This window comes from Geospiza fortis, unplaced genomic scaffold (assembly GCF_000277835.1).
Source record: "Geospiza fortis unplaced genomic scaffold, GeoFor_1.0 scaffold325, whole genome shotgun sequence".
NCBI lineage: Eukaryota > Metazoa > Chordata > Aves > Passeriformes > Thraupidae > Geospiza > Geospiza fortis.
In genome coordinates this window covers 1,715,148-1,729,305 of record NW_005054427.1, presented here as the reverse complement: position 1 = coordinate 1,729,305, position 14,158 = coordinate 1,715,148, and the positions used below count along the sequence as shown (strand labels likewise).

General features: G+C 38.5%; 1 protein-coding gene across 1 annotated transcript in view; it reads right to left on the bottom strand.

Annotated features, from left to right (window-relative positions):
* Positions 1-14,158, bottom strand: part of LRRC2 (leucine rich repeat containing 2) — a 65,383-nt gene that overhangs the window by 20,799 nt on the left and 30,426 nt on the right. Inside the window, exon 4 of the mRNA XM_005426889.2 lies at positions 5,943-6,079. Coding sequence (XP_005426946.1) covers positions 5,943-6,079 — 137 coding nt within the window. The remainder of the gene's footprint in view (positions 1-5,942; positions 6,080-14,158) is intronic.

The following is a 14,158-nucleotide window of genomic DNA, read 5'->3' as shown; positions in this document are numbered from 1 at the left end:
TGTTTGGGTGATTGATGTGATGTGATGAGATGAGATGAGATGTCACCCAGAGAGGTGCAATGTCATCCACAGGGACTTGGACTAGCTTGGGAACCAGATCCACATGAGCATCATGAGACTTAATAAGATCAAGTACAAGGAGCTGCACCTGGGTCAGGCCAATCCCCAGTACCAGCACAGGCTGGGGATGAACAGATGGAGAGCAGCCCTGCCCAGAAGGACTTGGGGGTGCTGGTGGGTGAGAGGCTGGACATGATCCAGCCACGGGCACTCCCAGCCCAGAGAGCCAAACGTGTCCTGGGCTGCATCCAAAGCAGCGTGGGCAGCAGGGCCGGGGAGGGGATTCTGCCCCTCTGCTCTGCTCTGGTGAGAGCCCACCTGGAACCCTGCATCCAGCTCTGGGGTCCCAGCACAGGGAGGACATGGACCTGTGGGAGTAGGTCCAGAAGAGAATAAGAGAAATTATCAGAGTAATGGAAAGCCTTCTCTGTGAGGACAGGCTGAGACTGCTGGCATTGTTTAACCTGGAAAAGAGAAGGTTTCAGGGGAGACCTCACTGTGACCTTTCAGTTCTTAAAGTGGGCTTCCAATAAAGATTGAGACAGTTTTTAGTAGGAACTTGTGATAGGACAAGGGGTAATGATTTTAACCTAAAGGAGTTTACAAATAGACGATATGAGGAAGGCAGTTTTAACGAGGGTGGTGAAACACTGGTACAAGCTCTCCAGAAAGGTGGTAGATATCCTGTTCCTGGAAACATTCTAGGGCCCCAGATTAGATGGGGCCCTAGAAACTTGTTCTAATTAAAGATATTCCTGACCATGGCAGGGGGGTTGCCCTAAATGATCTTTAGAGATCCTTTCCAACCCAAACTATTCTACAGTTCTATGATTTTGAAAGGTCTTCATGTCTGTGCTTGCTTATATTAGGACTGAACTGAAACTGTGCAGCAGAAATACAAAACAAGATTTAATTTGATCTTTTGAAAACACAGTGTGTTAAAGAAACCATGAAGCATAACATTTTAATTTCTCAGAATTTCAAAGATCAGTACATACAGGATTGACATGAAGATGTAGGTATTCATAGATACTCACTCTGCTTGACAAATTATTCACATGCTTTAACAGTCTCTAATTTCTTCATTTTGCGCTACCCAGATGATATAGAAAAAATTCTGGTTACTTACTGGGACTCCTCAGATGTAGTATTGAAAACTGTCCAAGGCATAATGATGTTGAAAAAAAACTTTTTAATTTGTTTTCTGTATCAGAACATCTAGCATAAGCATTTCTGTCTTGCTCATGCTATTGTGGAATGTCTTGCCTGTCCTGTGACTGACAGCATGTGCCGTACCAGATGGTACGGATGGAGGAAATTAGAACTTCTTCATATTCCCTCTCTTCTCATTGAAGTTCCTTTGGGTCACATAGATGCTGTTGGCTGCAGAAATACTATTGGCAGAAAAAAAGGAATCCACAACAAACCTATCTTTTTGAAATATCATGCACAGGAAACTCTAATTGTGTGGTTCGGTAAATAATTGTAGAAAGCAATACTTTCTGAAGAAAGCACACCTGAAAAAAAAGTCAGAGCAGTTTTTCTACAAACTTTAATAATAAAATATATTATTTATAATACAGGGCTTTTTCCTGGAAGAAGAATTTTATTGCATAACCTGTATGACGATAATAGTGAGAGGAACACTATCCAACAGTTAAAATACAAATACCAGCATCATACTAATGCTTAAATTCACATACAAAATAGACAAGAAATTTGGAAATAAATCTATCCATCTCCTTCTCCCTGTAACTACTAATATATAGTATATAGTATATAGTATATAGTATAATGACACTGTGGTGGGAGAGGGACTGGATAAGGTACCAGGCATGCCTCTCCTGAGCATCTTAGCTAGAAGAACAAATTCCTCTCCACCTAAGAATCTTACAAGGTATGTGTCATATCAGGGAGGATTATGCCCTAGGCCTCATAGTGTACCTTCCTCTGCTAAACTTGGCTACTGAGGTCTGTGAGTATCTGTTACAAGCTGACTACATAAACATAATGTCATGTAGGTTGACTTTTCTTATGTACACTTATATTTTATTTCAATTTATATTTTCACTCATGTCTGGAGGAAGATACTGCTTATTTGCAAGTGCAGCTAATATAGATTTGAACTCCACTGTAGACCCCTAAACTTTCTCTGACAAGTTTTACTTTCAATTGATACTAATCAAATATTGATTTTAACTAATAGTTAAAATGTTAGACATAATATCTAAATATTTTATTAGATAATATCTAATCAATACCTAAATCTAAAAATGTTAGACATCCAACAACAGAACAAATTTTAAAATATTGAAAGCAAGACATTGAAACAGATTTCTCTTCCTTGGACATAATATGGAATGGTATGAAGTTCTAATCCTTGAGAAAGTAAAAGATGAGAGCACACATCCTCAATTTTTTTTCATGTAGCATCAGATTACCTCATTTTAAGATTTAGTGAGATGACTTACAGAGTATTGAAAGTGGCCTTTACAAGCAGACAAAGCCCTTTTTGCCAGGAAGTGAGCAATGTGCTTTCCTCCTGGTGCTATTGCACAAGGCATGTCCCTCAAGGAACAGTTCCAAAGCACAGTTCCAAATAGAAATAGTCCAGGCACTTGCACATGCATGTTTCTTATAGGCTGATACAGCCACTTCATGAGGTGCATTTGGACAAGAATAATGTCATGGTTTTGGATGGGGTGTCTCTCTGGCCATTACTCTATGTAAAAAAAAAAAAATAAAATAAAATAAAAAATTCTAGCGGGCTTCAGCTGGCCTTTATTACTTCTCACTATGTTTTACACTGAAGAATACTGATGCCATTCTCGCACACTCCTTTAATCTTCCCAGAAGAAACTTTTAAGGACTTGAAAGTCAAATAAAAATTTAACTTCCTAAGAGAGGATAAACAGGAAACATATTTATAAATCTTCTGTGTTATTTTTTTCTATTGGTTGCCAAGTTTTGTCTTTCTTCCTAGTTTGTAAAGAGAATCCATTCTCCTACTAAAACAGAGCTTGCACATATTTGCTTTGTTATAATCTCCAATTCCTAGTACTGACTCCACATGAGAGATGCAGCCAACTCTTATGAGCATTTCACTGGATTAACGGATGTTAGCAACAATTCTATTGGACAATAAATGATATAAGCTAACTTGTGGTTATTAATACTTGTATTGTTTGTCCATGGCAATGTGCTGGCAGTGTGGGGAGTTCAGGGGAAGATGCTCTGCAGAAAGACACCAGAGGCTGCCCTAAATGGATACCAACAATTCCAGATGGCTCCAATGGATCAAGCACAGGACACAGAAAAGCTCCTCAGCAAAGTGTGTGGTGCCACTCTAAAAACTGATTTAAGAAAGAGGGAAAGATCCACCAGAGAAAGGGAGAAAATAGAAAGAGTGAGAAAGAACAGAGGAAATACCAAGTCAAAGCAGGAGGAAGTGGAGGTGCTGCATGGTGGAGTAGATCTCCACACTACAGCTCATGGAAGACTCATGCTGCTGCAGATGGATATTCCTGAAAAAAGCTCAGCCCATGGGGACCCCCATGACATGGCGACCCCCACGACAAGGGGAGAACAAAAGTGTGAAGATGAAGGAGAAGCAGCTATAAACCACTGCGTTCTGGCTGTAGCTTTCCTTGCCACCCTGCACTACTCAGGGACAGAATAGGAATCTGAAATTAAGCTGACCTTGGGAGAGAGGGGAAGATTTTTTTTATTGTCTTTGTTTCTTGCTACTGAAATATATGTTGACAAATATTAAATTAATCTTTCCAAAGTACAGCCGGTTTTGCCCACAAAAGTAATTGAGAAACAATCTCCCTGTCTTTTATCTTGAACTATGAGATTTCTCAAAATATTTCCTCCCAATGTCATGCTGAAGAGGGGGATAAAGTGATCAGACAGGTAGGCAGTGATCAGACAGGTAGGCATTTGGCTATTCTAAGCTAGCCCAACACTATTTTTTTGTTTTCCCTTTTTAGACTGTTAAGACCAATTCAATATTTTAATTTATTAAACAGTTACCTGCTAATCACTATTTGTCTGAGAGTCAACATTAGACACCTATTATGTCAGCAAGGATTCTGATGCATTTGTTCTGCATAATATGAGCCATAGTGAGTATGCTAAAGGCCAAACACTTAGCAGCATTTCACAGCATTCAACAAAAGTGTTTCTTTAATTGTATGTTCAGCTTCCAAAGCTGCCCTTGAAATTTTGATTCTGAGAAACTGAGTTTATAATCTGAATCAGAAGAACTTGTGTAGCTTACCTCCCAGATCACTAAAAATATAAATTGAGTTTCGGCCTCCAGAGAAACACAATAAATAATGCCAATATTTTTCTTCTTGACCTTTTGTACCATACTAGCATGATGTTGCTTGCAGTTTTTACTATTATATACAATTATTTGCACAACTCCAATTTTTTTTCCTAAGTTTTAAGTGAACCATTAGGCCATAACCTACACTCACTTTTGTAACTTTCAATTTCATTGAATAGGAGACTTTAGGAAGGAAACAATATTTTAGAGCTCTCCAAAAGAAACATCGGTCTCTCAGGCTCAGCCCTGAAAAGATTTACATGCACAGGTAGGTTTCCATGCAAAGGCTACCCATAATGCATAAACATGGGTAAATCCTTCCACTACAAGACCTACGTAAGCAGTTGGGAAAATACTCAGTGGTTTTAAAACAGCAGTGACAGGGAGTAAATTTACCATCCACAGGTTTGAATATACTCACATATTCTCACAATATCTTATATTCTAAGATAATTTTGTTTAATTCATTTGCCTCTTCAAGACATATGATTTCCTGATTTCGTTATGATTCCTTCTTACTAGTTAAATTCTATCTGTTTCAGTCACTGACTTTGCTATCCAAAGGAGAAGAGGCAGGAGAAAGGACACCTGCACTGCTTATTCTGTTGCTAGCATTTCTTTTTCATGTCCATTTGTTGTGGGAAGGTTCACTCTTTGTTTCCATTTTGTTCACTCAAATTTTAGCAATTCTTTTAAAATAAGCTTCTTTACTATGAAAAATCAGTGGAGGAAATTAATTACTATTACTTTCCTAGGGCTAAATCAGATCTCACATAAGTTTAATCCACTCCAACATTGCCAGTGAATTACCAGTAACAGATGTTTAGGGAAAAAGTAGGAATCAGTAAAGAAGAGTCTGACACTTTTCCCTGAAGGTTCCTCTACTCACCCCCCAGAAATCAGGATATTAAGAACCTGAGAAATACAGATGACAGCAAAAATTGTGATTAGGTACCAGCCAATGATTTTATTTCCCCTGATAATAAGTCTCAGAGCAGCTGTGGCAGAGAGCAGTTATGCAGACAACAGAAAGAAAAGAATGCTGGTGCATGCCTGGGAGTCCTTTTCTCAGTCTATTATACATTCATGCCATTCCTCACATGTAATATCCTTTTCAGAGAGATATTTGTGCTAATAGCAAAATGCAGTGCTGTTTATAGAACTTTCCATACAGTTTTTAAACTAAAACAGACACTGGGAACAAAGTGTGTATGTGAATTTGACTACCAAGATGTATTTTATTTTTACAGAAAACATCTATTTGCAGCCTTCTACTTATTACCACAGCCAAATCCCCTTTAGGATCCTGTCCTCCTTAATATATCAGAATATATACAAGTAAAATTTAGTTACTGGAAAACCAAAACAAAGTACCTTGGCCCTATTTAAGTGCTTCTAAGACATTTTCAATGATATTACTAGTAAAACATTATTGTTGAAAACTTCAAGGAATATTATTTAATCTGTTAAGAAAAGATTTGAACACTATAATAAAATACATTTTACGCCAAATAAAAAAGATGGAAATGAACATAGATTGTTATCTTACTTCAAATGGGAGCTCTGTTATTTCCATATTTCCAGACAAATCCAGTTTTTCTAGATTCTCACAATCACCCAGTTCTGGAGGAACTGACTTCAAATTATTGAAACTCACATTGAGCACTTTGAGGTTTTTTAAGCAGCCTGTGAGGGTAAGATAATTCAAATCAGTGTACTTAAAAAATAAAAGAAAGAGAGAGAAAGCAAAAATAAAAGGTATACTCATTTAAGCAAAGAAAAAGCTCCTTATTGTGATGATGAATAAGATTAATAAATATTTTCTGCAGTGATCACTAACATTTTGAGGGGCAATAGTGCCCTTAATCAGCAATGTTTTTGGAGAGAGTTTGAAAGGAAACAGCAAAGACATTCAAAGATCTTGTTTCTTCTAACAATGAGATGACTCTTGACCTCATTTGAAACTAGTGAAGTTGGCTTTTGGCTTGGCCACTGTAGAAAATTTATTTACCTGCCAACTGAAACGCATCTTTGCAACTTTTATACAACCTCCTCATTGAGAACAATCTCTCCCACTAAACTCACATCAAGAATTCTGTCTTTAGTATCCTGCATAGCACACTTTTGATTATATAATGGATGTGTGCATGTGTTTCATTATTTTCTTTTTTGTGATTTATCATATCCACTGGCTTAATTTAAAGGCCATTATAATATTCTATGCTACATTTAGTAACAGTTTTTTGTTTCTTCAAATTATAACATTACATAATTGTGAACAAAAAGAGGGTTAGAAACATAATTAAAATGCAATATCCTGAAAAAAATGCAAGTTATTCAGTGATAAAATCAAACTGGAAGAGATTTGAATGTATCAAACAGTTAATGTGGTAGCAAAGGAATTATTAATACATAACAAAATGAGAACATTTTATGGAAAGCCTGGTTTTTGTATTACGTGAATGATCACGGAATTGCAAATCACAAATGGTTTCATTTGGAAAGAACCTTCAAAAATCATCTAGTACAAGGCCCTCTCCAATCTGTCTGAATACTTCCCATGATGAGTCATGCACAATTTCTCCAGGCATACTGCTCCAATGTCACATCTCCTTCATCATAAAAAATTTCTTAGGTCCAATCTACACCAACTCTCTTTCCATTTGAAACTGTTGTCCCTTGTCCTGTCAGTACAGGCACTGGTGAAAAGTCTCCCCCTACCTTTCCCATAAGTGCACTTTAAATGTTGAAAGGTGGCAATAAGGTGACAACAGAACCTTCTCTCCTTCAGTCTAAACCCTCCCAACTGTCTCAACTTTCCTTCATAGAAGTGTTCTGGACCTCTGGCAATCTTCACAGCCCTTCACTGAAGCCATTCCAGCAGGCTCATGCTTTTCTTATACCGGCAGCCCCAGGACTGGATTAAGTTTACCAGGTGGAGTCTCACAGTGGCACCCTCCCTTCAACATACTGGTCACACTCTTTTTGCTCAAGATACCATTGGCTTTCTGGGCTGCAAATGCACATTGCCAGCTCACATCCAATTCTCATTCACCAGTATTCTCAAGCCCTTCTCTGTAGAGCTGTTCCCAATCCATTCACACCCAGTCTGCACCAATATTAGAAATTGTCCCAGCACATGAGCAGGATCTTGTACTTTCCCCTGTTGACTTCCATGAAGTTCACATGAACCCACCCCTCAAGTTTGTCAAGGTGGTCCTGGATGGCATCCCTTCCTGTAAGGATATTCCTGTAAGGATATATATAAGGATCTACAATATTTCCCTCTATTAATTTATTTTCCTGTAGTATTGCCTTCTACCCAGTGACAGAATGCATCATTTAGAAGAAAATGCAGAAGTAAGAAACACAAATGCAATTCAGCAACTGGAAACTGGGAGAGAACAGTATCATTGTCAACAAGTTCTCAAAGCAGACTAGATATTTTTAATGCAAGAGAAGACACAGCAACCAAAAACTTACATAAATCAGAGTTCCAGGTCTGGCCAGGACAGGACTAATTTTTCCAGCAGCTGATAAAAGGCATGGCTAGGACCCAGACATTATTCTATATCACCTCACATCATTGTCAGGAGTGGGAGAAAGAGACTTTTTTCCAGCAAGAAGGGGTTCTGATTTGGGCAAGTAACCCTGGCGGAGGGAGCCGTTTGATTTATTAATTTTGTGTTGCCAGAGTTTTTTTTCTGTGTGAATGGCATCTTTTCTTGTAACTTCTGTCATTAGTATTGTGGTTGTTACTGTACATTTCATTAACTTATTGCTGTTTCTAGTAAATTTTTTCTTCTGTCAGTGTGCAATCTTTACTTTTTGTTCCTCCCATTCTCCTCTCCAGAGTGCTACAGAAAGAGGAGAAGGGGAAAGCCAGGGAGCAAGATGGAGTGGTGCATGGTTTGAAGAGTCTTGGGGGGCCACTGAATTGGGGGTACCACCTAAATCATAACAATCAGTCTTCTATTTATAACCAATTTTTTTTAAGAATCTGGTGTTTCGTTAGATTTGTTTGACACTGCAGAGTACAAAGTGTCCTCAAGTCAGTGTCGTAGTCCTTATCCTTAAGACATTAACATTTAGTTAAACTTCTCCCAAAGCAAATGTTGGCTTAGAGTTGTTCACCTTTTGCAATCTATGGAAATTCTCACCAGAGGGTATTTAGGGCTTCCACAGAAGAGGACAGAGAAGAGACATAAGGACTAGAAAGTCCTACATTCTTTTCCCTGAGAAGTTGCTGTTGCCAGAGACAGAGACATGTAGTTTGATGGCCAATGCTAGCAGTTGTCAGATCACACAGCATTTTACAAAAACCCCACAGTTTCTCTTGGACACAACATTGTCTTTAAACAACGACTGGACCACCCAAATCATCTCACATGTGGCAGACAAGGCATATATTGTGATAACTCTGTTGCATTAATCTCAACAAGTTACAACAAAGAAAAACACAGGGTCTTCCACCCAGCTTCCTTCCAGTTCTAGCTCTGCCAGAAACTGAGGTGTATTTCAAAATTCAGTTTTCCTTTTAGGATTGTGACCTTATTTTCTTTTACTGTAAGCTGCTGGTTTAGTTAAAATAGAAGAAAAGATTTCTGTAAGACTACAACAGGCATCGTTTTGCCAGTACACTATTATCTGACAAGGGTCATTGGGGTAATAAAACAAATTTAATTGTATCAATATGTGAACTACATTTTAATCACCTGAAAGTAATAGAAGTTTAGTCTACTGATCAGGAAACCTCACCAGGTTTGGTATCATAATGTAGATGACAATATTATATCACGTGCTAAGTGTCATAACCATGAATTTACCACTTCATTGCAAAAAATTATGACTGAGACAGAAATGCCTTAAAACTAGAGAATCAGAAAATCACAATTTACTTCCTCAACCAACTAATCCCTTGATAAAGGAGAGAAAATCCCATTGGAATGAAAGAAGAACCATTTATTCAATAGCCCTGGAATGCTTTGCCTGTTCTTTCAGCACAGGAATATTGTACTGGTTCTATCTGGAATGGAGTTAGTGCTTCTCATAGCAACTCATATAGTGTTATGTTCTGGATTTATAACCAAACAATGGTAATAACTGAACAGTGCTAATATGGCAAAAAAATTTTTTCTCACTCTGGTGCCCCACTGAGTCAGCTAGGAGTGGGTGAGAGGCTGAGAGATGACAAGGCTGACACATTGGATCCAAACTGACCAAAGGAATATGCTATAGTCACATTCAGCAGTAAAAGCTGGAGACAGAGGGGGAATGGGAGTGAGTTTTAGGGTCTCTATTGCTTAGAGACTGAATGTGGATCAATTTGTGGTGAATGACTGCTTTTGCATCACTGATTTGTTTACTTCTTTTCAAACTGTCTTTGTCCTGATGCATGAGTTTCCTCACTTCTGTCTTTCCCTTTTTCTCCCTCTCCTCCTGTGGGACACTGGACTGCAGGGGGCTGAGCAAGCTGTATGAAGCTTAGCTGCCTACAAGTGCTAAACCACAACAGATATTGCTAATTTTTCAGTCACTGAAAGTTCTACCTCTCAGTTCCATTAGTAATCGAAGAACTAACTACTAATGGGAGACTCGGCAAGGCATCTGGAGTTACCAACACGCTAGTCACTGTCTCATCTAACTCTGCTCAGGTGGTCATCTCTGATGCATTAGAGACATGGAGCAGAACCATTTATGAAAAAGAAATCACAAAAATATAACAGCCTTTCTGGGTAGTGGGATGAACTCAAGCACAGCTTCTCTGCCTGGCTTTCACAGCACCTGACATGTATGTCAATGTTCCCAGTATGGTTTGCAAGTGTGAGAAAAAAGATAAGTTAAAAATGCATCACATTTTTTCTTGTCATACATAGTCTCTCTCTAACACAACAGAAGGGCACTACAGATTCTAGTCAATTTACAGTAATTGCTGTGACTAAGATTATGAAAATTACTGGGAAAAGGCATGAGTCATGCAATTGAATTTTATTTCCATAACAAATGCAGGACAACATAGATGAATGGGATGAAGCTTGTCAAGATCTGCCTGCAGGGAGTAATCTCTTGGAATTCTATAGGGGCTATTTTTCACCTCTGGGCTCTTCAGTTGATTAAGTTATGCCACTTGACAAGCGAGCAGTAGTCAAGCAATAACACACCCTTTAGGGTGATAAGAAATATATAAGACTAACCAGGATATCCTGGATAAAATCCTTGCATGACCACTTCACATAATCACGTTTTTTTTCATTTCTCACATTCCATTTGGAAAGTAGTTTATTTTTTACATCTGCTGCTATTATGCTATTATTAGAAGTTACTGAGTTTCCTAATTTTCTTTATTTTGAATAATCTTCAGATTGCTAGCCTAAATTTATTTGTAGAAGTTTTATAAACATCCATTCTTTTGTCTAGTTCATCTTTCACTAGTTTTTTTTTCCTTACCTGGTGTTTACTTCTGATGTTTTCATAGTTAACAGACATCTCAGAATTAATTTTACTAGCCTGAATAAGCCATTTTTTCTAGTCTCTGCTGACAAAATAAAAATTCCCCATCTTAAATGGTCTTAATAGACTTATTTTGCATCTGTTCTCATCTAAAATTACTGTATAGTCCTCCCGTGACTGTTAGATTTGGAATTTTATTTCTTCTGTTTTTTGCATTTAATGATCTCTGACATGCTGCACAAAAACTGAATACATGATCTTGAGCTCTGCAACTGTGAATTTAATCTCTGTATTTTTTTAGAAGTCTATCTGCTCATCAGCCTTTCCATATTTCCACCTGTTTTGCAGTGACAACACACAGACAAACTGCGTCAGAAAATTTCAGTAACCCTGTTCCTGAAAATTGCTAAGTGTCAAGACTGATCCTTGAGAAAATCCACAAATTACCTCCTTCATGACCAACACCTTCTCTTTCCAAGTAAACACATTTTTGCCTCTGGTTTAAGAAGTCTTTTCCTCATTTCACAATTGTGGCATCAAAGTGCATTCTGTTAGAGTCAAACATTCATTTTCCATAGTTCTCTCAAACATTCATTTTCTCATAGTATCAAACTGGTCATGGAATACCAGGTAGACAAGATCTACTGCTTGAAGCTCAATCATATTTTGGAAAGATAGAAACCAAATTAGTTGGGAACAATTGCTTTTCCTTTATAAAATTTTTATTTCAAACTGGTTTCCATTCAGCTCCACACCTCTAATGATTCCTTCCTGTAAATAACTGTTTTAAATGTTTGTAACAAACAATGTAGATGAGGACAGAGTTAGGCTATATGAGCTGTCAGAATGGTAATCCAGATTACAGAGTGAAACCTGCTAGGCAAACTTTGTAAGAGAGAGAGCACAAATGTCTGACTGTAAAAAACATGCATGAAAACTAAAGATTCTCAAATTCTGTGTTTTGACCTAAAGTACACAAAATTGTGGAGGGATGAATCCCAAAATATTCTTCAAATACCACAGACATTGCCATTTGGAGGAGAGGGAATAAGAAGGGTGATAAGGCAGTATGGATTTTCACAACCCTGAAACCTGCATCTAGGGGCTTATTTATGTCTTCTTAATGCAGAAGTTATCCACCATCTTTGGTAGGGTGCCCAGTAAAATCAGGCTTAATGAGCACGTAATACAGCCATTGAGGCACTTCAGGAGGGGAGTGAGGAGGTGACATCCCTTCCGTGACTGCATAAATGCAAAACAGGATTTGACTCCCACACATGTTACTTATACATCCATATAATAGTCAAACACAACTTCTGAATTAAAAGTAGTAATAGTAAAATCATTGCTGTACAATACTCCTTTTAACTATGCTTCATGCTGCTGAATTTTCATTCTATAAAATATGTAAATTCTGGAATTAAACAGATAACATTTCTGTGTTTTCCATGGAGAGGTACTAAAAACCAAAATTAAATCTATGATGTCCCTGAAAGTTTCCCAATTAAGATTTCTTTTTTAGATGGGAGATCCAGTGTCATAGTTGTCGCACTTATTCACAGCTTAAATTTTTAATAAATTTTTTAAAACCTGAATTGGTAATTAAAATCTGCATCTGAATCGGTAATTAAATTCTGTAATTTCTAAAGAGCAAAGCAGCATTCTAATAATGCTAGTACAAATTCACCTTTTACACAAGCCTACATTAGTGGTTCTAACAAGGCGTCAGAGACAAAATACAGATGAGGTTACAGAATGCCTTATTGTCTAAGGATCCTATTCAATGCAAATGTAGATCCACTTGGAAAACGCTGGAAAATTTTTCCATTAATTTACAAGCATAGAATAATTGAAATATGGAATGGCTTGGCTTGGAAGGGACCTTATGAATCATCTAGTTCCAGCCTCTCTGCCATGGGCAAGGCCACCTTTCACTAGACCAGGGTTCTCAAAGCCCCATCCCCATCCAGTCTGGTCTTGAACACTTCCAGGGATGGAGCATACACAGTTTATCTAGGCAACCTGTTTAATTGCCTGATCACCCTCAGAGGAAGACTATGTAAGATCTAAACTAAACCTACCCTCTTTAAGTTTATGGCCATTACCCTTTGTCCTGTTACTACATGCGCCTGTAAACAGCTATCCAGCTATTTTTAGAGGCCTCCTCCAGGTACTGAAAAGCCACAGAAAGGTCACCCCAGAGCCTTCTTTCCTATAGGCTTAACAAGCTAATTTCTCTCAGCCTGTCATCATAGGAGAGGCCCTCCATCCCTGTAATCACCCTTGTGTCTCTCCTCTGATATCACTCCGACAGGCCTAAATCCTTCCTGTGCTGGGACCCCAGAGCTGGATGCAGGGTTCCAGGTGGGCTCTCACCAGAGCAGAGCAGAGGGGCAGAATCCCCTCCCTGGCCCTGCTGCCCACGCTGCTTTGGATGCAGCCCAGGACACGTTTGGCTTTCTGGGCTGGGAGTGCCCATGGCTGGGTCATGTCCAGCCTCTCACCCACCAGCACCCCCAAGTCCTTCTGGGCAGGGCTGCTCTGCATCTGTTCATCCCCAGTCTGTGCTGATAGCAGAGTATGCCTCAACACAAGCACAGCACCTGTGTTAAATCTCAGGAGATTCACGTGATCCCTTTCATCCTTTCTACTTTCTTCTAAAATGGGCACAACATTTTCCATCTTTCAGTCACCTGGGACTTTACCTGACTGCCATGACTTTCAGAGAGTGGCTTAGTGGCTACATCAGGTAGCTCCCTCAAGCTTCTGGGATGCATCTTATCAGTTCTCATTGTCTATATCAGTCTATATTCAGGCTCCTCAGATGGTCATGAACTGGATCTTTGCTTACAGTGCAAATGATTTAACTCCCTCAGCTCCTGCCCTCAGTGCCATCCACTCAGGAAGTGTGAGAAGAGAGGCTGCCATTGAAAACTGAGTCCAAAATGACCTCATAAAAACAGACAACTTGTGACACCAGTGTTTAATACTGCCTCTCCAATGGAAGGATATAAACAAAATTTTCCTCTGTTTCATACAAGATCTAGCTGTTGGAAAAATAACACTGAATACTGAATAAATAAAGGTAATAGATGAGATTGCAGTTCCTCAGAATAGGCATTTAAGTTAAGAATATGTATTTTCTTCTTGGAAACTCACAAAACACACTGGGAATCTTATTAATAGAAAAAGCTATTTTAGGTATCAAGAAGTCACTTAAAATTCTACTAATAATAGTTTTCCCTTCTGAGTTCTAGAAAATTGCATTAATGATATTAACAAAGGAAATTTTATACTGTGCGTAGAAAAGAGACA